The sequence below is a fragment of the Setaria viridis genome, chromosome 1, assembly GCF_005286985.2.
Source record: "Setaria viridis chromosome 1, Setaria_viridis_v4.0, whole genome shotgun sequence".
Taxonomy (NCBI): domain Eukaryota; kingdom Viridiplantae; phylum Streptophyta; class Magnoliopsida; order Poales; family Poaceae; genus Setaria; species Setaria viridis.
Genome location: NC_048263.2, coordinates 37,423,587 through 37,449,739, shown reverse-complemented (window position 1 = coordinate 37,449,739; position 26,153 = coordinate 37,423,587). Strand labels below are relative to the sequence as shown.

General features: G+C 51.5%; 1 protein-coding gene across 1 annotated transcript; it reads left to right on the top strand.

Moving 5' to 3' along the window:
- Positions 1 to 18,953: 18,953 nt before the first annotated feature.
- Positions 18,954 to 20,253, top strand: LOC117839405 (transcription factor ILI5). The gene is made up of 2 exons (XM_034719767.2): positions 18,954 to 19,321; positions 19,556 to 20,253. Exons 1-2 carry the CDS (start codon positions 19,211 to 19,213, stop codon positions 19,709 to 19,711), a joined length of 267 nt encoding a protein of 88 aa, XP_034575658.1. The 5' UTR covers positions 18,954 to 19,210; the 3' UTR covers positions 19,712 to 20,253.
- The last annotated feature ends 5,900 nt before the right edge of the window (positions 20,254 to 26,153 follow it).

Below are 26,153 nucleotides of genomic sequence, written 5' to 3'. Positions count from 1 at the left end.
TGAGATTGTGCCTATTTAATTGATATAGAAGGAGATGCACAAGCTGGCTACCCAGCAATATAATAAAAAAGCGACTACTCACGACATATTAGCTCTGCTAGGCTTTTCGCTCCAGCTACTATCCACACTCCCCCCTCTTCCTTTATCTTCGCTACAAACACTTGATTTGAGGATTGAGTCCCATATTTCCCAGCTGACGAGGAGTACTTAGGCTTCTGATTGCCTTTCGTGATACATGCGGCGTTGTGGTGATAGCAGTCCACCACTCGACAGTGTTTGTGCTTTGCCGCCAATCCATTGGGCGTAGGCCTGGCTCGGACGTCCAATATGCCATGGAGCTCCAAATTCTCTTCGTGTATCTACTACACTCTGCCATCAGGTGAAAGGCAGACTCCGTGGACTGTTTGCATAGTGGGCAGGGCCCATTGTTTGGCCATCCTCTCCCAGCAAGTCTGTCAGAGGTCCAAATTCGGTTCTGTGGAGCAGCCACATGAAAAATTTGCACGTTGGGGGTGCTCAGATCTTCCAAATTATGTTTAGGGGTGTCTAACGCATGCAGTCCAAGTGTTGCGCTCTGTAGGCTGATGCCGCTGTGTATTCTTCATGGGGTGTGAGCTTCCAGTATATTTGATCCTCCTGGTTTCGGCGCAGTTCCACATCTTGTATCAAACATCACAAGGTTGTGAGTTCTTGTAGGTGCGTTAAGTTTATGCCTCGTCCAATTTCAAGGTCGCGTATCCAGTTGTTGTTTGCCAACGCATAAGCCACTTTCCTTCTCTTATTTCTTGATCTTATGAAAAGGTTGGGCGCGATGTCCTTTGCCCGCCTGCCTTGTAGCCACCCGGATTGCCAGAAGCTTGTCCTCGAGCCATCTCCAAGTGCAATTGTGGTGCATGCGGCAAAGAGTAGGCTATCCTCATAATCGCATGGAGTTTTGGTTCCCACCCATGCCTTCTCTGGGGTTTTCCATTCCTGCCATAGCCATCTCACTCGCAGCGCTCTTGCGAATCTTCCAAGGTTTAGGATTCTGAAGCCTTCGTGCTGCTTCGGTAAGCAGGATCGGATCCAATTGACCTTGCACTTCCCTCCTATGAGGTTGCTGTCACCCACAACTTTTTCCCAATTTTGTCGATTTCTTCTAGGGTCTCGTTTGTTGGTTTGAGGACTGTGAGTAAGTATATAGGCTGCGACGTCAGGACGGATTTGGTTAGGCTTACCCACCCTGCTTGAGTGAGTTTTCTGCCGTTCCAAACGGAAAGCTTGCCGGCAGCCTTGTCAATCAACGGCTGGTAGTCAAGCTTGCGAAGCCTTTTGGTTGACAGTGGCAATCCTAGGTAGCGCATGGGAATCCGGTCCTAGCGACCGGCAGGTCGGCAAGGATATCACCAAGGTTCAAATTCCCGCAGCTGATCGGAGCCACGCTTGTCTTTTGCGGATTTGTGCGCAGACCTATTACATCTCCGAAAAATTGCAGGAGCCGTGTCATGTTTGTCGCGTCCATTCTTGTTGATTTGACGAATATGGCCGCGTCATCGGCGTACATTGATACTCGGAAGCGTGCCGCCCGCCCCCCTAGTTTGCTGAGAAGTCCTGCATCCGTTGCCTTGTTGAGCTGTCCGTGGAGAGGGTCAATAGCCAGTATGAAGAGCATCGACGAAAGGGGGTCTCCCTGCCATGCTGTATTGGCTCCAGTGGGATACCATTCAGTAGCACCTTGGAGGAGGATGTGGTAAGTGTAGCAGCGATCCAATTACACCAGCGTTGCGGAAATCCTCGATATTGCATTAGGCTCATAAGGTAGTCCCGGTGGACTGAGTTAAAAGCCTTTGAGATGTCTAGTTTTATGAGTAGCGCTGGTGTCTTGTTTCTGTGGAATTGTCTCGTAATATTCCTGACGTATAAGAAGTTGTCCTGGATGCTGCGTCCCTTGATGAAGGTGCTTTGGCTTGGCGAGATTAGCTGGTGCAGGAAAGGTGACAGTCGCAGTGCTAGGATTTTGCTGGTTATTTTTGCGAAGGCGTGTATGAAGCTGTTTGGCCTATAGTCCTTGATGCTATCCACGCTGTCCTTTTTCGGGAGAAGGTCGATGTTGGCCATGTTTAGGAGGTTTAGGTCATTACAGTGTAGATCGAAGGAGTTGACCGCTGCCACTATGTCTCCCTTGATGGTATCCCAACATGATTTAAAAAACTGGCTTGTGAATCCATCTGGACCTAGCGCCTTGTCCAACGGCAGTTTGGCAATGGCCAGCTTGATCTCAGCCTCCGTTATTGGCTGGCTCAGCGATGACAGGTCGGCCGTTGGGAAGGGTAAGTCCCCCATCGCGAGTCCCGTTGTATCGGGGGGCTCATCGTGGCTGAAAATGCTTACTGATTACTTCTTGCTTGTCAAGGTGTGTGACGGTCCATCCCTGTGCCTTTCGTAGGTGTTCGATGAAATTTTTTCTGCGCCCATCGTTTGCCCGTAGGTGGAAAAAATTTGTGTTGGCATCCCCCTCTTTGATGTTTGTGATGCGTGAGGCCTGTTTCTTTCTTGCTCTTTCAACAACCGCCAAACCTAGTAGCCTCTTTTTTTAGCTTCACCCGTAGTAAGAATTCTGCGCTTGACAACTCACGCTTTTCTTGTGCCGTGTCGAGGCACAGGATAACATTAGGAATTTCATCCTAGCGTTTGAGATGATGGAAGTGCTACATGTGCGTAGAGCTATGGTTGTGACACGGAGCTTGTGGCTCAATCGATGATATGGTTCTATGTATTGCGTAGGTTTGTTCCATGCCTCTTTGACTATGTCCTAGAATCGTGACAGACGGGTCCAAAAATTCTCAAATTTGAAAGAAGACGGCCTGCACGGTCCCGTTTGCCTCGCAAGGAGCAGGGGGTAGTGGTCAGAATGTGAGAAGAAGAGCGCACGTAGCACGTGATTGTCGAAGGTCAAATCCCAATTTTCGTTACAGAAGAATCGATCCAGGCAGCTCATAGTTGGTCTACGTCTTTCGTTGCTCCAGGTAAATTTCCTACTTTGTAGGTGAATCTCTTTCAGACCACAGAAGTTGATGGCAGCCCGGAAGCGTCTCATGAGCTGCCGTTCAGATTGTTATTGTTTTTGTCTTGGCCCTGTAGATTAAGTTGAAGTCGCCTGCTACAAGTCGGTTAGTATCTTCCTCTGGTTTTAAGGAACGCATGTCCTGTAAAAAGGCCGCCTTTTCATTGTATCTGGAGGGTCCGTATACTGTAGTGAGCTGGAAGGTTGAGTTTCATTGTCGCACAATTGCCGTCGCCGTGAGCGAGTATCTGCCTATACTCACGTTTTGTATGTCCACGTAGTCGTAATTCCAGATGATTAAAATTCCCCCTGGTTCCGTTTGCTGGCTTGTAAGCGAATTAGTTTAATTAGTAGCCGCCGAGGACTCGACCTAGGGCCGTGTCGATGGTGTGAAGTTTGGTCTGTTGTAGGCGCGCGATGTGGCAAGGGGTGTCACGCAAGGTCTCGTGCACGGTTAAGCACCGTGCTGCAGCGTTGAGGCCCGTACATTCCAGCATATAAGGTTGAAATCGTCTCTAATCATGGCAGAACAGGAGAGGGTGTCGTACATACATCTATGGGTCTACCAGAAGGTTTGGACAGTCTTAAATATAGGACTGGACACCAAGACATATCTGATATAAAGACTATAGTGCAGGACGGCGTGATCTACGTGGCAAGATACGAACTAGTCGAGGATCAGGAAAAGTACTTGTAGCAACAAAAGTAGAATTCCTCTAGTCGAATACGACTAGTATTTTTGTAAACAACCGACCTGTAATCCTACCCCCAGCAATATAAGGTGAGGCAGGGACCCCCTCCAAAGCAATTCAATCCAACCAACACATAGGATGTAGGGTATTACGCTATTCATCGGCCCGAACCTATCTAAACCGTGTGTCTGCGTTTACCTTCGAGTTCGTGATCTTGACAAGCCCCACTAACCAAAATACTACCTCGCCCCCCCCCCGATAGGTTGCTGGGTCTAAACACCGACAGCTGACACGCCAGGTAGGGGCACTCGCCGAGAATCCGCTGGCGAACTCGATAGCCCAAGTCGTCATCAAGCCAACCGTTGCGTTTAAAGCAGGCACGACGTTCATTTTTGGCTCCTGGGTTTGCATCACAGACGGCGCTGGAAATTTCCACAGCCACATTGCGTCAGTCCCGGTGAAGAATCAGCAAACCATGAATCTCCAGCAAGCTCTGGAGGATCTCATCGAGAATTTCGATGAATTTTCAATTTCTGACTTAGTCATAAGCCATCGTACAACTCAACTTTTTCCACCAGATGGATTGACCCGCATGAGCTGGCATATATGCCATCGTGTGAATCAGACTACCACCCGAGCCAATTCCTGTTCGGACTCTGAAACGCGGCCACTGTCTATCAGGCAGTCCTGTCCAGATCACAGTCCGATACGGATATGATCGAGGACTTCGACTACTACTTGGACCCGGATAAGGAGACCCTTTTATCAGGTCCACAGCAGGCCCTAGTGATCACATCAACCCCCAAGGTAGATTCATCTACTGGCCCAACATGAAGTCACCTGCTTTCGCCAAGGATGACGATTCACGCCTCAACGCTTACCTTAACACCCTCCTGTACCAGGAGGGAACTCCTCTATCGCCCATCTATGAAGAATACGGCACCACGGAGTCATCACTTCAAATTCGGGAAGCTATTCCCCAGAACGAGAACTTTTTGCTCTCATTACTGGACAAGAGAACGAAGAAGAAGGGCAACAAGATAGAAACCCACGATATGAGCGTCATCCTGATGACGTCTAGCAGGATGAGCTTACTGCCAACGTTGTCGGAGAAGAGATTGAAGCTCAAAGAACTTGATGACGAGCCAGAAATGCCGCAAGAGCCGAGCGCCGCCGCCGCCTTGCAGCAGACTTACCTATCCAAAACCTGGATATTGCCTTTAAAGTAGTTCAAACGCACCATTGTCGTACCCCTCTAGCTATCGTCGCGTATATTGATCTTATCACCCACGCAATGCCTTAGAATAAGTACACGAGACAGGCTCAACTGGTGGAACTCGCTTACAAACAACTCGATCAGCAGAATCCAATACAGTCAGTTCAACGTTCACCATCCCAGCATAGTCAACATGGCAGAAGCCATAGAGGTCCTCCGTCCAGACCAATCCATTAAGCCTAATTAGTCCATGATTTGACAATATGGTGTTACAGTAAACATTCGCTAATGATGGATTAATTAGGCTTAATGGATTCGTCTCGTGATTTAGCCTAGAGGTTCTGCAATTAGTTTTGTAATTAGCTCATGTTTAGTCCTCCTAATTAACATCCGAATATTCGATGTGACATGGACTAAACTTTAGCTCGAGGATCCAAACACCCCCTGAAGTGCTGAGCACACCGAAGGCTGGTGAACCAGACAGTGTGGTTTTGACGGCCTGCCTCTTTCGAGGAACCATGCATTTCCCTTTACTTGGTACGCTCAAGTCCAGTCTCACCGAAGCCACAGAAGTATGGAGCAGCACTCCACACAACACAGAGCACATCCGTCATTCACGATCACGAGAAATCACCCGGATCAATCGAAATACTTCGCTCCAGTTTCAGCTCGCTCGCAAGCTCCTCGCCCCGTCCCGTCCGTCCCCAGTTCCTCCCACCCAGAATGCAGCAACGTGCGCTCGTGCCTCTCACACGTCGATGGACGGAGACCGTGCCAGGCCCCGACCCAACCGGAGCGTTAATGCCGGCGGAGGGCGCAACAACTTTTCGCTGCAGGCCTCGGGCCCGAGAGAGATTCCGCGAAGCCGCGCCTTAATCACGCGTGCCCGCGTGCCTCCCGGCCCCGAACCACCACCGCCGGGCTAATGCTGCCTGTCACCCACCTAACCCTGGGCCTCTGAGGTTAACGATCGGGAAAAGATGGCTGGACAGGGACGGGCGGAGGCGTTCCGACCGCCGATACGAGCGATCCGGCGGCCCGGGCTGCTGCGGGCGCGGCGGCACCAGTAGGTGGCCTGCCCGCGCGCATGCAGGGGCAGGCATTGGCAGGCAGGCAGACCACCTTGCCGTGCGGGCAGCCGTGCAGCCCGGCCACCACCACCGCCCCGGTCCCCGCCGCGGCCCCCGACGGCACTCGCTTCGTCCCGGGCGGTCCCTGCGTGGCCGGACGCGACGGACGCCGCTCCGTCCTACGCACGTACGAGTAGCGAGCTCGCCCCGCCAGGCCGGCCTGGTGCACCGGCGGGTGCGGCACGCGCGCCTACGGTAGCTAGGATAGGAGGGCGGAGGCTAGGAGATGGAGGCCTAGAGGGAGATCGCCACATGCTGATGTGATGAGCGCGCAGCCGCTCCTGATTGGCTCTGAGGAGTTGACGCCGCCGCCGCCGCCGCCACGCCTGCTGCTACTGGCCAGCTGCGGCTGATGGACGAGCACGATCTCCGCGGCGGTGCATGTGAGGTGGACCTCAACGCGATCTGGATCAGTCAGTCGTGTAAAAGTAAGCAACGATGCCCGTACGATAACAACTTCAAGTTCATCCACAAATGCATATGCATACATGGGTGGTGGAACATTGCAAGTCATACAGGAAATGCAGGCAGCAAATGATGAGATGCTCATACACACACACACACACGAGAATCCTCGCTAAATCTCCACGGATCTAAATTAATCTTTGATGACACATAATCACTGGCCATCCAACTGGGCGACCGCGTGCATGGGCTAATAAGCTGCTGGTCCTCCAGGAGCTAGAAGCCTAGAACTGGACCAAATTTACATGAGAGCCGCGGGTACGTTCTACTGCATGAAAGCTGATGCAAGCAGTTCCCTACACACATATATATCCTGGGACCATGCCAAATTGGATACGTAGGGGTCGGACCATATGAGCATGAGGTCCATGACACATCTGGGAGAGAGAGTGGTCCGTCCGGTCGACGGCCGGTCCAGTTGCAATGCTGGGTACGGTGTGGTGATAACTGCTGACTGGCGGTGTGCATGCGTACGCCGGCCCGGCCCTCTCCGGCGCTGCAGATTGCACAGCAGACAGCTAGATAGCTAGCCGCCTGCTGTACGTACTGCAGGAGTGGTAAGTTTCGTTACGGTTGTCAGACCAGACGACATAATGATAACTTCTTTCTTTGCTTATCCATGTTGTTGTTGGACCGCCGGTGCCGAATAGGAAGGCACATGGTGCTGTGGTACGTCTGTGTTCTGACAAGCGACAACGTAACTTCACGTGGTGGAACGTAAATAGGTTGCCTTTTCAACCGCGGGGCGTGTTTTGTTGGCTTTTGTCAGCTGAGAGTCGTCACTTTCATGCAGGAAAAACGATCGAAATTGTTCATACGGAGTTCTCCAAACAGAGGTCGTCTTCTTTTTGGTAGCTACCGAGCTCACAACGGGACACCATAGACGCGGGTAAACATAGGAGACGCAGTTTTTTCGTTTCTTCAAATTTTCGTTTCTGATGTGAAGTCATAGGAGACATGGATTCACGTCTCCTATGAGAGGGGTTATTGGAGATGCGTTTTGCGAATCCACGTCTCCTATGAGAGGGTCATTGGAGACGCGTCTTGCTAACCCGCGGCTCCTATGATGAATTAAAAAAAGAAAAATAGGAAATGAAATATATATTATATACATCACAAATATACATGCTTACAAATACTTACAAATACAACCCAGGTCTCTAACAGATACATGGCCATAAGTTTCACATATATATTCTAACATTCATAGTGAACATGCCCTTTGTTTTTCCTATGAGCATCAAGAACAACAGAATCAAGATTGCTATCTCTAAAATCTGCTGGCATGGTGAAGACCCGTAGAACAAGACCAAGACAAAATAGTTTCAGTGCCATCTTCTATTACATTGCCTGCAACCAATCCATAGAAATGAGATACGCCGGATCTAAACCTAATTAAAGTACCCATGTTTCTTTGCATAATCACTATTGTGGTATATAAATCTAGCTGGGGAGAGAGAGATGGGTTTACATACCTCAAGGATTGCTCTATGGCAAACTTGATGATCTTGCTGGTGCACTAGTCTAAGCAATACATCTAGGTGACTCCCACTGTCCTTGGAGTCCCAATCTAATTTTCTAGTGGGGGAAAAAAGAACAAGACTCAGAAGCAGACAATGTATGATTTGAGCGTTTGAAGCACAAGGACACAATAGAAGATCATTTCACTATAGTTCAAAGAAGGAAGAAATAAGATCATTTCACTACAGTTTCAAAGAAGTGTCGGCGTTTTATACCCGGCAACCTACCAAGGGGTATCCCGAGGTAGTAGATTGGTTGGTGGGGGATCGCCGGACTTGGAACTTGAAGGTAAAAGAGAGGACACAAGACACAGATTTATACAGGTTCGGGCCGCTAGATTAGCGTAATACCCTACATCCTGTTTGGGTGTTGTATATTGCACCCTGCACTTGGGTGTTGTTTGGTGTTGATGATTTGGTCCTCTTGGTTCATGTTGATCCTGAGGTGGTTCTCTATCTGCCGATCTAGGTACCCCTGCCCTTCTTTATATACTCTAGGGGGTGGGATTACTAGTTGGTTACAAGTTAGAAGTCCTAGTAGGATTACATGATATGAGTCCTAGTAGGATTACAGGGGAATTCTAGTAGGATTCCGCCTTCTTACTTTCTTGCGGGTACTGAGGATCTATCCCCGACAAGCCCCCGAACGCTTCATAGTCGAGTGCAGCAATTTCGAGTACTTCTAGGATTCTCGCTGAGTAGTTCTGGTGCTCTTTGAGTACTTTGTCTAGCTGAATCTTCCAAGTTCCTCAAAGTTGCCACGAGGCTATGGTGTACTCAAGTCCTGGTAGTCTTGATTTTGTAAGCTTCATCTTCGGATTGTGATATGGAGGGCGGTGAAAGTCGCACTCCATATGGAGTAGTCCCCGAGCCTTAGGTTGAATCGAAGAATCAGGCTGAGGGTCAATAAAATCTTGAATCTTCTTCTTTCGTCTTGAAAAAATTAACTAGCCTTAGAATGATTAAATAATCAATCTGAGGGTCTTTAATCTTCACGCAAGTCATCTCCGAGTAGTTTTGCGACGTCCACCCCCCGAGCTTTTAAGCCAGGTGAGCTATAGGAGCCATGTTGAGTAGTTATTGGCGTCCAGCCCCGGAGCATGGGATCTAGCAGAGCCACTAGAGGTATTCCGAGTAGTAATTGGCGCTTAGCCCCTGAGTTTGGAAGTTAGCTAATCCATTGGAGGTACGCTGAGCATCCTGGAGAGTCACCGCCGAAGCTTGACCTGAAAAAAAATGCATGCATTATGTAGCATATTGCAGAATATTGAAACTACATAAATTTATTCAGTGATGAACGTAATGTAAATGTTGTGTGTCATGCTCTTGTTTTGGACTTATTTTTCCCGAGTAGTTAGCCTGTTACATTTAGGCTCCCAGTCCCTGTTTATCTATTGCCACTGCGTGTGAGACTTTTGTTTCGTGTACGCGTATTGGCACTGCTGCTATGAGTATGAGATCTTTGTCTCGTGTACGCATCCTAGCATTTAGGTATGACAGAACATCCAAAGCTTTTACGTGAGGCATGTTCTGCTTGAGTAGATTAACAACCGCTAAGAGGAGACATTGAAAATAAGTAGTTGACATTGCCATAAAAAACTACGCGATTGCGCATAAAGTAGTCGTTTAGACTTTTTTGCCTTTTGGCAAGGAGAGCGCGTGTTTGCCGCGCATAGGATTTGTACCTCACTAGGGTGTAGCTATTGTGAGCCTCCAACACTCAGTGCACCAAACTTCGTGGCAGAGCCTCCTAATTCGGTGTACCAAGCTTGTGGCGGAGCTTCCAGAACTAAGTGCACCAAACCCATGGCGATAGCCTCCGTAATTCGGTGTACCAAGCCCATGATTGTCGGTCAACATGCCCCAAGAGTAGTCGGTGAAATGTAACTCTGAAGGGTAATTACCGTCGAGATGCGTACACAAATAAATAGTTGGCACATTCACCAACCATGCTGAAAATAAGCCAAAGAAAAATAATTATTAAAAAAGTGACTTAGCTTGATTCATGGACGATTGTCGATGAAGTCGCGACGGTTGCTGATGAAACCGACAAGTAGTTGAAGTAGTCGTTAGCGAGCCGGTGTAGACATCTTGCTCTTACAGAAATAGTCGATCGCATCGCCGGAGATTTGTTGGTGTTGCCACGCAAGCTAAAGTCCTTCTGATAGCTTTTTTGGTGTACGTATAGCTGAATACACCGTTGATTTCTAGCGTCAGAGGGAACAACAGCAGCTGTTGTTTCTTTATTTTGATGCTTGGCGTTCTTTTCCGTCTCCGATCAACAAAGCTGGTCTCCGCTTCGGACTCGACTAAGGAAATCGATTCCCTATAGCATTCCTTCTGGACGCCATCCAATTCTATTCCATCTCGATCTTGATGCTTGGAGACGATCAGCGGCAGGTGAATTACTCCACTCCGCACTCCGTTTCGAATTCCAATTTGGCGAGAACAGATGCTAGCTTGGAATTAGCCTGTCCAGCGACTTCACCTCGGACTCCGACGCAGTTGCACACCGAGTCATCGATTGGACGGGAGAACAACGTTCTTGTCTTGTAGAGTTGATTGATCTTGATGAGGTCCTTCAAGCTCGCCCGGTGATCTCGACGATCATCCCTATCTGTCGCGCCAATGTTAGTGTTTTATACTCGGCAACTTACCGATTGGTATCCCGAGGTAGTAGATTGGTTAGTGAGAGATCGCCGGACCTGGAACTTGAAGGTAAAAGCGAGGACACAAGACACAGACTTATACAGGTTCTGGCCACCAGAGTAGCGTAATACCCTAAGTCATGTTTGGGGTGTTGTATATTGCGCCCTGCGCTTGGGTGTTGTTTGGTGTTGAGGATTTGGTCCTCTGTTGTGCTTCTCTATCTACTGATCTAGACACCCCTGCCCTCCTTTATATACTCCAGGAGGCAGGATTACTAGTCGGTTATAAGGTAGGAGTCCTAGTAGGATTATATTGTATGAGTCCTAGTAGGATTACAGGGGAATTCTAGTAGAAGTCCGCCTTCTTCCTTCCTTGCGGGTACTAGGGATCTATCCCTAACAAGCCCCCGAGCGGTTCATAGTCGAATGTAGCAGTCTTTAAGTACTTTTTAGATCCTCACCGAGTAGTTTTTGTGCTCCTCGAGTACTTTATCTGGCTGAATCTTCAAAATTTCTCAAAGATGCCATGAGGCTATGGTGTGCTCAAGTCCTTGATCGTATTGATTTTGTAATCTTCATCTTTGAAATGTGATATGGAGGGCGGCGGAAGTCGCACTCCATATGGAGTAGCCCCCGAGCCTTAGGTTGAATCGAAGAATAAAATTGAGGATTAATAAAATCTTGAATCTTCTTCTTTCATCTTGAAAAAATCAATTGTTGGGTGTAACTGATCAGCCCCCGAGCCTTGGAATGATTAAATAATCAATCCGAGGGTCTAGCAAGTTTTAGTCTTCACGCCAGTCATCATCTAAGTAGTTTTGCGGTGTCCAGCCCCCGAGCTTATACGCCAGGTGAGCCTTAAGAGCCACGTCGAGTAGTTATTTGGCGCTTAGCTTCCGAGCTTCGAAGCTAGCTGAGCCATTGGAGATACGTTGAGCGTCCTGAAGAGTCGTTACCAAAGCTTAACCTGAAAAAAAAAAGATGCATGCATTATGTAGCATATTGTAGAATATTGAAACTACTGATATTTATTCAGTGATGAATGTAATGTAAATGTTGTGTGTCATGCTCTTGTTTCAGCCATATTTTCCCGAGTAGTTAGCCTATTACGTTTAGACTCCCAATCCCTGTTTAACTATTGCCACTGCGTGTGAGATCTTTGTGATCTTGTGTACGCGTACTGGCACTGCTGCTACGCATCTGAGATCTTTGGCTCGTGTACGCGTCCTAGCATTTAGGCAGGACAGAAGCTCTGAGGTTTTCACAAATTAAGGTATGTTCTGCTCGAGGATATTAGTGACTAGTAAGAGAATATAATGAAAATAAGTAATCGGTATTGCGACAAAAAAGACTGCGCGATTGCGTGTAAAGTAGTCTTTGAGGGGATCTATCCCCGACAATGAGGAAGAAATATTTTAGTACATCTTTTAATTATCTGGGCTACGCAACAAGTCCAACGGGTGGCAGAAGCAAGAAGAACCAGCTATTAAAAAACAGTAGAACCAAAAACAGAAATCTACTTATTTATACAAAGTTAAGTCTTGAGCAATCATTAAAATAACATGGTTCACTCAGTTCATTACATTGAAAACATAAAGAAGCTAGCGAACACTTCAGATTTGCTAGAATGCATCGACTCGATCAGAAAACAGAATATGCAGCACTTATTTCAACCATCAACTGAAATTAATACCATATGCCTTTCGTCGTGCTTTTGTTTAGGCTATAGTAGTTGTAGAAATAGGCAAAAAAAAAAATAAAACAACATGCGTACCTGAAGTCCAAGATGCTTGTTGCTAGCTAGAATCTCTAGGGATGTTATTGCTCACCTTTACATGGTCTCCAATCACCTTTTACGTGGTCTTCAAACTGAATGCATGAAGAAAACAAGTCAGCAGGTGAAACAGATATCATCTAGACAGTAAGAAAAATTAAGAGTGTCAGAGCACACACTGTAGAACTACAATATAGTGTCAAAGCAAAATAAACAGTTTTGATGAAGATTCTGACTGAATGACACATTCTGAAAATTCAGATTGCAGACTTAAGTTAAATACCCAGATTGTTGACCTCCCCATGCAGCCTTTCACCCAGTCACCCTTCTTGGTGATAACTCATCGGTTTGCATTGTAAATCAGCACTTCAAATTCACCAAAGTTAAGATAAAAATAATTTCCACTAGAATCAAATGTAAGGACTAAGGAATACACAAAGGGTACCAACATGCTGCATGAGTTATTACAGCAAATAGAAGGAACACAAACAACGACTTGTAAGATGCATGACTTGATGGATCAGATTGACATATATGACCCCAATTTTAGTTGGGTCTACTATTATAACTACTATAGTAACGGAATGGTTCCCATGATTCAGGGTGCTGATGCTCAATTTTCACTCAAGTGGTTGCATTATTCAGGTAAAAAAACATACAACTTTAGGGCCGCAAGTTCTTTGGATAAAGCTAGGCTCTTCTCCTGCAACCTGACACACTCTGTTGTCTTCCTCCACAACTCCTGCAATTAAGCGAGCCCTGAATTCAGACAGCTAATATGTAAGACATGAATTCACATCTAGCAATGTTTCAAATTAACATGTAGTAACTTACTCTTGTGTTTTGTTGTATGTTTTGTTGTGTGTTTTAGTTGAATTCAACTCTTGTGGTTGTTGTCACTGCCACCACTCACTCTCCACGAGTGGAATAGTCTATAGGAGCAGAGATTAAGAGGGGTAAAATTAGCAGGCGAACAGGTTGTGTGCATGTGAGTCAGTGGGAAGGATAGACAACAGCTAACCATGTCACGCAAAATTGACTCATGAAATTGCAACAATCCAAATTGAAACCTACAGATTACACATGGATCTGACATCCTCGTCTATCGCCTGTCGACATGTCGAGGCGAGAGAGATGAGAGGGGAGAGAGAGAGATGTGTGCGTGTGTGCTTGCGGTGGGTGGGAGGAGGAATGCCTGCGGCAGGGGGACTGGAGGGCGGACACGAAGCCTCGTCTAAAGCGTGTTGCATAATTATTTCGGGTCCGGGAGGATGACAGAGCGACACGCGTCTCCTTTAATGCCCGACAAAGGAGACGCATATTAAAAACCCACGTCTTTGATGACTAACACACTTATTGGAGACGCGGGTTAATAATACGCATCTCCTATATAGGTATATAGGAGACGAGGGTGAGCTAAGGGGGCTTTCGGCAGACTCATAGGACACACGGGTTATTAACACGCGTCTCCTATGACTTATTGGAGATGCGTTTTGTTCCCGTGTCTCCTATGATGGTACCTTCTTTAACAATTTCTTACGTGGTGCATTACACAGCAAGATAACCGCTCGCCGACGCGACCGACCCCAAGCCATGCACAAGGCCTGACAGGCGCTGAAACTTCTTCCACCTTGTCAAGCCGTGTTCGTGTACAATGTCGTGTATCTCTAGCTTACAAGCCGGTCGATCGATCGGCGGCACGCAATCAAGTCACTGCAGGATGAAAAATGCGCGGTCGGCTAATCATGTGACAAGACGGAAATTAAGAATTCGGGAGGTTCATGCATCAAGCTCGCCGGGAGTAAGACCCAGACCTCGAGAGCCGAGACCGCCGGCAGTTGGGGCAGCCGTGCGTTCATCTGGTCGGATTCACACACTTGTTTTACCCCCGACCGTGCCACGATCCGATACTTCTTCGATATCTTACAGTGCTCCGTGGTCCACGCTGCTCAGTCAAGTCGTTTACCTGGACCATCGATCTCTCTCATACGTACTTAGTATGTAAACTAGTCATGTCTATCGTGTCGACTAAACTACTAGAAACTAAAGTTATTTTAGCCTCGATCACAGCTCACAGGTGACCTCGATCATCGCAGGATTCCATTTCCATGAGAAACAAGAACAGCAAATGAAACCACACGGTGTGCGCCCGGCGGGCAATGCAAGGATCATCAGATCAACGAACATTTGGTGCTACAAGAGTACTAGTAGCTACTAGCCGCCGCCTTCGGATGGGATATTTTTCACTCACGCCGCTGGTGTGTGGTGCCGCGCGCGCGGTGCATGAAAATGCAACGCAGCCCACATGCACCGGCACCCCGACGAAACACACAACCACCGGCCGGGCTGGTACCGTCGCGTCCGTGCGATGATGGAGAGCATGCAACGCGTGCCTGCCCCGCGCGTAGTTCCGTCCGGCCGTGACTACTTGCAGTTGTTGGTTGCATTGGGTTAGCTAGCTCGTAGTACAAGCCTACACGTACGTGTACTTGAGGTAAGAGAGCACCTGCGCGGCAACTGCCGATGGATGGATATTCCAGGGGAACGGAGAAGAGTCGACGAGGAGAAGATCGGAGGCGGTTGCTTGTGACGTCGGGCACAGGCACGTGTGGGAGCCCACGGCTGCCGTCCGCGCGGGGAGGCAGAGCCCATGCAACCGGCCCCGCGCCGCCCCCATGCAATAAACACCGCGACGGCGACGTGCAACTTGGTCCATCACTTGCAACTCGCTCTCTGCCTCTTCTCTCCGCCTCTTCTGATCTTCTCTCCTACCAGACCGTTACCACTACTACGACTACGAGCTAGTAACCCCATAGCTGGCCTGGCCAATGGCTACCCGACCCGCCCCTGCTTCCTAGAAATTACACAGGACGGACGGACACGTACCTGCCGCAGCTTTACCGATCACCACGCAATAGGTCCACAAATGTAGGGGTACGATCTTCCCTAGCGGTACGATATATGACTGCTGCCTCTCTGCCGCGGCGCAGGCCTAAATATACATCGAACCCTTCCCTACCGGCCTCTAGCTCCGGAGGCAGCAGCTAGTAGTTGCGAAATGGCAGATGTTTCTGCTGCAGCGCTGCCTTTTTCAGAGCCGAGAGGCTTTTTGTGGGGGGCGAGAGGACAGTGGATCGAACATGACTTTGCAGAGGGGCCTCCTGCCGCCCGGGCGCGCACACACGCAACTGTTCCTTGCGCCTTTGCCGTACCATCGATCATATCTTTGAGCATTCGCCTTTAGGCTAGCAGGCCCGGCCGGCAAAGGTTACCAGTCTCAGACGAGGATGGATCATACAAACCATCATGGATAATGCATGGATGTGCATGTAACGTACGCGTCGATTGTTCGTTGCTGATGGATTGCGCCTAGCCGAGTACAGTTGCGCACACAGCGACCGCGTGCGTACCGGAAAAAACCGGTTTTTGGCAACAGCAGGGGGGTTGGATCCAGAAAGCAGGGGTACCCGCATGCACCCCCTACGCGCACACGCATTATCCGTGAGAGAGCCTGCGATGTGAGCGGTGAGGTTGCTCGTGGTGGTGTAGCCGGCCAAGCAGCTGCAACGACCCGGTCTGGTCGTGGCTTTGTCGAAAATAGGGCCTGGGCCTGCTGCTCACTAGCACACCTCAGAACGGCACCCGGGATGCATGTCTACATGGAGTGACAGGCACGTTCGTTTGTTGCCAGCATTTATACATCGATCGACTTGGGAGTTACTCCTTCCAACTGATCGGCCGTTTTCTGGTTCGGCTGGTCCGGTCATTTCACAAGCCTGTGATCCCTCTCCGATGGGCAGCTCTAAGCCAGCTCATAGAGTTTTTTATTCGATGAACAGTGACAAAATCGCTGCGCTAGGGCTTCACTCCGCGCTAGCTCGCACAAGTCCCGAAACCCAGCTCTCTCACAGCGCGCTATTCGAAGCTCGTCTGCTAGCAGCTAGCTTTTACCGTTGGAGAGGGCCTTATGGTACTGCTACACGTTGTGCATAGAGCCTAGAAGAAATAAATATGCAGGGGCCGTACTGGTAAGAAACATCCATGGCCAGGCTCTGCGCATCATATGTGTGGGTGTCTCTGCAGCAGGCAGGCAGGGAGGACCGGACGACGTGCGCATACTACGACCCGGGCCAGGCGGCCGGCCGGGCCGAGGCGACAGGCGTACGTGCCGTGTAACGCAATCGCACGCCAAGGCCGCGTGACCGATCGACCCATCAGATCGATCGACACCGGGCGGCCGGTGGGTAGGCGCCCGACCTGGGTCGCCATCAGCGAGCCGAGCCCACCCCACACCCCCAGCGCGCGCGGCATGCACGCCCCTCACATGGGCCTCCCCGCCCGCCACAAGTGGCAGCTGTCTCGCCCCACAGCTCGCTGCCGCTCCCCCACCTATCACGCTAGCGAAGCAGAGGCCGGCCAGGCCAGCACGCAGCACCAGCTGCGCGCGGCCGCGCCCCGCCCCCGCACCCGCCGCGACCGGCCGGCCACCCGCGCGCCGCATGTCGTGGCCGTGTCTCGTTCTCACGCAAAGCCCCTCGACCACGACGCCCCCGACCGCGGCGACGTCCGTAGCCCTCAACGCCCGCGCCGCGCTCACATGTTTCCTCGCTCTCTCGACGCGACGGGCCGACGGGGCCAGCCGGAAGCCGGGCACCGGATGATAAAAAGGGCCGCGCCGCCGGGGCCCGACGTGTCGCCCGATCGATCGGAGGCGCGCTCGATGATCCCGTGACGTGACGGCAATTTTTCCCCCCGCTCTGCAGTAGATCGATCGATCGATCGCCGCCTGGGCCGTCCGATCGATATGATCCCTCGCCCGGCCTGACTCTGTTTCCTGAGCTGGGGGCGCCGGCCGGCAAGCCCAGCCCAGGCGTCAATCGTCACATGGTGGCGGGCGGCCGGCGCAGCCATCGCATGCCTGCTCCACGCGGCTGTCACGTGGAGTCGTTGGCGCACGCTGTCCGGTCGGGCCGGGGCCTTCTGCCTGAACGCACCCATCTACATATCCGACATGGCAGCGCCGCGGGGGTTCCACGTCGGCCCCTCCGAGATTTGCGTCCGTTCGGTAGACGCGGCCAAGGCGCGCGCAGCCCGGGCGCATCACACCGGCTCTCTTGCTGACAGCTCCTGGCTGCCTCTTTTTTTTGAAAAACAAGCAGGAGCACTGCTAGCTCCTGGCTGCCTCTTGCTGGCGCGAGCGTGGACAAACTCCAGCGTCCGTGCGCTACCCACGCACGCACCGATCATCCTCCTTGATTATCGTAGTGTGGCATCTAGGCTGGCATTAGTCTAGCAATCTCATTGCGTCTACTAAAATAGTGTGGTGTGGCGACACTGGATCGGAGTCTGCGGACATCAGGCACGGGGATGGAGGGTTGCGCACGTATGCCGCTGCTAGATTCAGGGCACCGGGGGCGCGGGCGACAGGGCATCTCTCGAGTCTGCTGCGGTGCCGTTCGACTCGGCCTTCTCTCTAGCAGACATTGTGAAACTTGATCCGGTTTTATTAAGACTCCCGATGATTAGAGTCGCTGGGCTGCACGTATGCGCGCAGTACAATAATACACGTCCCGTGTCCTTTCGTGTCCCTTGTCCTCCTGTATGTAGCTTAGCAGTTACGTATAGCATAATGCTAGGTTCTGAACTTCTCTGATCTGATTTCCAGCGGTAAGCTAAGGACGCGGCTGTAGCATCGATTACGGCGTCAGAAACGATCGTATCGGTCGCTGATACTAATTAGAAGGATTAAACATAAGCTAATTATAAAACTAATTGCAGAACCCCGAGCTAATTCGCGAGATGAATCTATTATGGCACTACATTTCGGTCATGGACTAATTAGACTTAATGGATTCGTCTCGCGAATTAGACTCCATCGGTGCAATTAGTTTTGTAAGCAGCCTATATTTAATATTCCTAATTAGTATCAAACATTCGATGTGATAGGTACTAAACTTTATCCAATGGAATCAAACAGGCCAGCAGGGGCCTGATGAGAAGTAAACTGGTTTGCTTATGCAATTTTTTCGTTCTTCCCGATCGATCGGTCAACACTCAGCATGGCTGCTGGTCGTTGGATCAAGGCAGGGTTTTTTTTCTCTCCCTTTGATCATATTTTTTCTTTTGTAAAAACACAGCACCGCAACTCAACTTGGGCACGTGGCAAGTGGCGGGTGGTCATAGCATATTATAGCTACCTGGGGCCCATGGCTGCCTACCGGTGGGTCCTGCATGAGAGGGGATGAGTCTCCGCGGTGATTAGACAGAGAGAGACAAGCGGGGCCCCAGCTAGCCCTCCCCCCCCCCCCCCCCCCCCCCCCCCCCCCCCCCCCCCCTCTCGCTCTCTCGTTGCAGTCGAGAGTAGAGGTAGAGCCGAGCCGTCGAGCCGACGCCTCCTCGCTTCTCCCTACACACAAATCCGCTTCTGAATTCTGATCCGACCCAATCTGGATCCACCCTCGACCCAGCTCATTATAAAGGAACCCTCTCCCTTTCTGTCTCCCTCACAACTCACTCCGGCCTCCAGATATTGCAGAGCGACCTCCAAGTCCAGCGGGTAACCCAGCTTCTCAGTTCTCACTAGCTAGCCAGGCAGAGCTAGCCACCGGTGGACACACAGACGAGACGCTAGCTTGGTCCTCGAGCTTTGCCTCCGATCCTGCTGCGAGAAGTGCTGCTTGTCCCGGCCCGCGGCGACGTACGACGAGCGACAGAGAGCGAGGATGTCGAGCCGGAGGTCGTCGCGTGGCAACATCTCCGAGGATGAGATCAACGAGCTCATCTCCAAGCTCCAGGCCTTGCTCCCCAGCTCCCGCCGCCGCGGCTCCGGCCAGGTGCGTCGTCGCTTCGAACTGACCCCTTCACCTCGCATTCGCATTATTCGATGCGCCAGCTTTTCGCCGCGCATACCGCTCATACCACACCATGCAGCTAGCAGAGAGATCCATGTACAGTGATGTAGTTAAGGTCGTTGCGTGGCGAACCAATTAGCTAAAGTAGTAGGTGGTTGTGTGCTGCCTGTTCTCTTTATTTTCTGTCTGTTTAACAAATCGTCTAATGTAATGCAGGCGTCGACGACGAAGCTGCTCAAGGAGACCTGCAGCTACATCAAGAGCCTCCACCGGGAGGTGGACGACCTGAGCGACCGGCTCTCGGACCTCATGTCCACCATGGACCACAACAGCCCAGGCGCGGAGATCATCCGCAGCATCCTTCGCTCCTGATCGCCTTTCTTCGTGCTGCTCGCCGGCCGGCCGTGAGAGCGAGGAGGTCAACGGCGACCGCGGGCCATTCTCCGGCCGGCCACGTGCGGGCCGGGAGCTCAGCTCAATTAGCTAGGGTATATATATCTCCATATATGTGTATCTTTCTCTTGCTTCCTTTTTACTACCTGTCTCCCTAGATCTGAGATCATGTGGCTAGCTCCATATCAAAATGTACTAGCTGCACACACGCGTGTGATGATCTCTGCTAAGCTTCACTGGGTAGGGCACTAGCGCTAGGGCCTAAGCAAGCTTATCCTCCTCACTTTAGCTCGCACTCGATTCTCGTCGATCTCCTCCACGCTTCGTCGTCGCACTCCACGGCTCCATGTGATCTCTCTGTGTCCTCCTCACCGCACCGCCTCCACCTCTCCTCTTTTGATGTTCCCCTTGCTGTATTTGTTATCTCTGTAAATTTAGTCGGTGGCTTGGATCGAGTTGGCTAGCTCTCTCTACAGACAACCGACCGACCACTACTACCTAGAGCAAATTGATTATCATCATCATGGTGTCCTGCTCCAGCTTTTAACGGCTTTAATTACGTGCTACGTACAGTGCCACGTCCTACGAGAAAGTACTTTGTTTTGTTTTTTCACTCTTGACATGGTTAAGATACGCAGCTACGGCTCTGTTTACTCTGCGCTGTACTTTATATTTCTCTCGATTGTGTCATGGTTAAGCACGCACGCAGCCAAACGATGCACTACTACCTCGCGCGTTCTCCGTTTTTTCCGTGCGCTGGCGCGTGAAATCCCCGTGCCCCCGTTTACTTGGAGACGAAAAAGTGCGGCGGCGGCAAGGCCCCGCGCGCTCTCGGCACGGCGTGCATTGTCACACTCACGCTTGCGTTCCCGGCAGGCGTCGACGACTACTGTTGTGATGCTACGACTAGCTAGCTAGCGGCTAGCTAGCTACGACGATCGAGCGAGCGAGAGCATACGACGGATCGGTGCATGGACGCCGACGGCACGCAGGCCGGGCGCCGTGGCCAAGGCTCTGTGGTAGCCGCGCGTGTCGGCCTCAGCTAGCTCCTCCCACCCACTTGGACTTGTCCCTCCTTTTCAATTCGCCGGGCTGAAAGGAATCCGTCGACGAGCGGATCAGGAAACTAAACGGCCCGCGTCAACTGCGTGCCTCAGTTTGCTCGGCCGCTAGCGCCCGCAAGGCCGCTGTCTTGGCGACCCCTACTACTAACCGAGATGAGGGGTCTGGCTCCTCGCCGCGGCGCGCGCCCCCACATGCCGCGGTCGATCGATCGGCGACCGAGACCCGGGGGGCGAGAAGTCACGCTCCAGTGCCACCAAAAGGCACCGGCCTTCCTTGCCGTCCCAGTGCTAGCGAGCGATCTCCTGCTCGATCTCGCTTGCGTACCCGCATTGCTGCTGCCGCTGTGCGCGCGCGCGTCCACTGTGTGAAGTCTCTCGAGTTTGGCTGCACACCAAACTAGTGTAGCTAGCTAGCCATATCCAACGTAGCAGGCGAACGTGCAAACGGGGCAGCCCGGAATCCGCACGGCTCTTTCGTATGTGCGTGAACAGTGCCCCTTCTCCTGCAAGGGGTTATTTATGGACGCATGTGCCCTATCGCAAAGCAAGCCCGTTTACTCGCTAGTAGGGTGATGGACGTTCACGCACCCACCCGGCACCATGGCTAAGTCCTGCAAGGAACCCCACATGCCACCAACAGTAGCACACGCTAGCTAAGCTAGACCGCGCGCCGTGGAGGCCAGGGACACGACGACGCGAGAAAATAAAAGGGTAAGACTTTGCATTATTCTTTATTTCCGTCGTGGATCTTTCTCGGGCAATCGAGCACGTACTACGTACTTGGCCAATGAACGGCGGCTGTCGCAGCTAACTGCCACCGGCAGCCTTGGATGATGGATCCATGGATCGTCGTGAGCTTGTTGTAGTTTTTTTTCTTCTTGAACCTAGGTGCGGCTAAACCGACGTAGCTAGCGTGCTTGCGCTTTGCGTTTGGTCGATCAAGAGCCAATTTGGTCACGCTTGTCTGGACTCACAGCCCACTATGCATCCACCATTTATTTATTGTAACACGGAGTTTCTTTTCTTTCTCCTTCCCCTCCCCTCACAGACCGGCAAGGAGCCGGAGGAGTCACAATTTGTGATTGTGGCTCCTCCGACTCCAGCTCCTTGAGGCTACTCGCACGCTAAGACGTAGTAGTCGGTGTCATGGAGCTGGAGCTCCAAGGAACACGGCCAAACTGACCCTAAGACGTAGAGGCTAGTATAGCGACCTAGGGAGCGGTGCAGTAACTACTAACTACCACTGTGCAATGCAAAACGCAGAAGTCAGAGGAGGTACGGTCCAGCCTCCATTCAGTCACCGGCCAGGGGCGGCATATGTTACTGCTGTAGCAGCCAACGTCGCGTGAATAAACTATATGCGCGCGCGTACGGCCCCGCGGTCAAAAAAATGCGAGGACGAGGACCAGATGCCACTGCTCTCGCTCTGCGCCTAGCTAGTCAAGATCTGACCACTCAAAGTTAACGACTGCCAGAGGCATCTTTTCACATGAGAAAGTGGCATAGTAAATCTCTGTCCGGCACTTTTAGGTCCTGGACCAGCCTACATCATATGTTGCCATCGGCGACACTAGCACCGTGAAAAAAAATTCAGGCGCCGCGCGGCAGAGGTTTCTTTTGCCCTTTTTCTCCAGTCCAACTGTCCAAGCCCTCGGCCCGGCCTCCTGGCCTCCTGGGTCCTGGCTCGCTCACAGTCACAGCCTTACGTGAAAAACCGATCGAGACTGACCTCAGCCCCCGCTGCACATTTGCGTGTCATCTGCTGGCCGGAGGGTGGGGAGTATACCGAATCCGCTTGCATCCGCGAACGATATTCCTGACACATGCTGCAGAAAGTCTCGGCGCCAGCTACCCCCCTGCAGCTTTCCAACCGAAAATGATTGCCCCTTCTTTGACCCAACACGGCACCACCAGGATCGGCTACGTACTTTGGCATGGCAACATGTACGCGCGACAAGAAGACTGCGACGACCTGTGTACAGTACGTGACAGATCATGTACGAAGGCTACACGTCCTAACGCCCGCGTGCGCCAGTGGAAAATGTGCGGAGGCAGCGGGGAAGATGAGCCCGCGCGACGTATCTATCTATCGTTGTATACATGATATCTCCAGGTGTGCAGTGGTGATGGTGATCGGAGGAGGCAATGCAACGCAAAGGACAGCGGCATGTGCCGCGGCAGTGGCGTGGTGGTACGCGGCTGCGATTCGGGGGGGTGGCCGGGCGGCCGGGCCGGCTCCTCCCTTCGCAGGAGCGGCGTCGTGGGAGCCTGCTGCTGCCGTCTGCGGGTGGGAGTGGTGGTGGTGAAGGACCGGGCGCTTTCGGCGGCCCCACGCCGGCGGAGGGGGACTCGTCTAACGGCCGGCAGCCCAACCAGCAGGAACCACCGCCGGGCCCGGCCCCCCGCGGTGCGGTTACACTAGAGCCAGACCCAGCGGTTGGGTGCGGCCGAGGCGACGGTTAAAAAGGCTGCGGAGGCCAGAGACAGGGGCTCGTGGGCAATGACGGCTTCGCCCCTACCAGCTGCGGCAACAGCATCGGAAAAAGGCTACGCCGCGCTAGCAGTTGGTAGGGGCGGAACTGGCCACCGGGAGGCGGAAACCTGAACGACGGCCAGTAAAAAAGCCTAGCGCGCGGCAGTTGCGCTGCCAGTGTAGCCTAGCGCGTGGCAGTTGCGCTGCCAGTGTAGAAGCAAGCGAGCTAGCTAGGGGTAGGAAAGGCCTGCCAATAGTACACGGTTCTGCTGCGGCGAGGCGTGTGCAAATCTGCACGTACTACGTACGGATTGGTACTTGTAAAATGGGGTGGCTTGCCTATACGGGAATACAAGTGGCAGCCTTATACAAGCTGACATTGTACTTGTACACCAAGAAAACTTCTGGTGTCAGCAGTCAGCGTCGTTCCGTTTCGTCTCTATGCCGCTGTAAAATGTGAATCTTTTTAAGCTGTAAAACGAAAGGCCGAGGGCGATCTTGTTCCTCTGCATCTCCGATACTAGTATTAGTATATGGCGAGGCTACGTTCATCGAACGGTCAAACGCTAGTCGTGCTCGTGCTGGTCCTCATCAACAGTGCACTGACGCGTAGACGACTCACGTACACATGGTTGTGGGAGTCACGTTCCCTTGTGGCTTGTCACCTGTCGCCGCAGCAGCCGAGCGAGCTTCCGGTGCCCCATGCCCTGCGACGGCAGAGCGGGATAGAATCAGGTATGCCGAGACAGGCAACGGCCTGGAAGTTGCCATGCCCTGCTGCCCGCCCAACCGCAACCTGAGCGTGACCGGTTCTCGGGAGATCCGGGTGTCAGGCCCGCCACCGGGGGATCGGATCTTTGACCGCTCCTGCCCGTCGGAAGACAGGAGGAGGAGAAGGAGGAGGGCTCGTTCTGGATGTGAGCAGGGACACAGGCGCCACAGGTTCCCTAACCTTTTTTTTTTCTGGTTTTTCTGTGGATCGCCCTGGGATGCCATGCAGTGCGGGGGCGAGCAGCGGGTCATGGGCGGGGCTGCTGCCGCACGATCCCTTTTGACTTCCGGTTTCCTTGCCCGTTTCGCTCCGTAGCGTGGGAGAGCAGCACGGCAGAACCATGTGTCCTGCGATGCTGGTGCTGCACAAACGAAAATGTCCTACAGTTTCTGTGTTCTTGTTCGTTCGACGTGCTTGTCATCGGCTCATCGTCAGAGATTAAGAAGAGGCTCCGGAGCTGACGTACATGCAGAGGGATGATGTAACCTAAAGAAAATTACAAATACACAGTCCATCCTGAAGTATAAAATGGTTCAATCTAGAAACTATGGGCCTCCACGGTAACACGATGTAATGGCTCTCAAAGTACTATCACAGCGGGCCCTGCCTGAGAAGTCGTCTTCGCTGAACATATAATGGGCCTAAAAGTACCACACAAATCCCCAAGCCCATATTTTCCCTCCCAAGCCATGACCATGTTTTTAGGTTTGATGGACGATGAAGCTAGGTGGGCTTTTACGGGCTGAATTCTTCTTTTCTTACGTAGGCATCGCGGCTGTTTTTTTGGCCCATGTTTGTTCGGTTAGCGCAAACACAATTTGTTCAACTTGAACAATTTTTTACTGAACAATTTTATCCTAAACTTAAAACATTTTTCTTATGAACTATAATATTCTTTTTAGTTTGGTGAAATAGGAATTTTTATCATCGAGCTTTCTTACACCCTCAACTATCAAAATGACCATTTTCCGTGCTCAAAATTTTCTTTTAGGCTCTATTCCATCTCATCTTTTGTGGCATGGCACATAATCGTGTCACATCAACGAAGAGTCCTCTAAGATGAATAAACATATGTGAGTTGATCCTTTTTACCCCGTCCCGATCCGTCCCTCATTTCTTCTCCATTAGGCTGCCTAGCCTCACAATGCATGATGCATCAGATTTCCTCCCATGACACCTCTAATAGTTTTCCTCTAAAATGGCAAGCAAAGAAAATTCTCATATACTTCCTCTGTATCAAATTAATATCTATTTTGATTTTTCTTTGATATGGATTTAGATGTATGTATGTCTAGATACGTAGCAAAAGTTATGTATCTAGAAAAAGTAAAACGATTTGTAATTTAGGACGGAGGGAGTACTATTCTTTACTCCACTTTACTCCACAGTTGCAATTCCTATAGGATTTCCAATCATATGTTTTTCCTCCATTTTCCATGTGAACCAAAGGAGACCTCAACGATCTCAACAAAATATTTGATACGGCTGCAAACCAAAGGCTAGTTTCTCCATTGCAGAACGATGAGTCCATTTTGGGATGGACCGGCTCTTGACATACGTGGGTGATTTTCCTCGTACATCAACGCACTGTCGTGGATGCCCCAAGTATTTTGCATTGTCCTTGTTTCTTAGTATAGTTATCAACCAAACATCAATACTACAGCAATGGTTTTGAGATCACAAACCAAACATGCCCGGCATCCGGTGGCCCCATTGACATCCCTACCACAGCAGCAGAGGAGTCTCTTACCAGGATGGCGACCCCCCTTGAACCGTCCGCCGCTGAGAGCCGTCCAACACGCCCCCACGCGCCGCGCCACGCCTCGAGATCGGCTCCCGTCTCTCCCCGGCCCTAGAACGTTCCAGTCCGCCCGCCGTCAGCCCCGTTCATGACCCCAAACGGCGCGGATCGACCCCGCAACCCACAAACGGCATCCGCGCCGTCCACGTCCTCACGCCGTCGCGCGGGGGGCCGCCGGCCGCCCGTCCCTCCACCCAGGCTGGCACGCATCACGAGGGGCGTCGCGCACGAAGCAAACGTTCCCCCGCAATTAGCTCGCGCTCAATCACCCGATTAACCCCAATAAAACCGAATAATAAACGCGCCCTAAT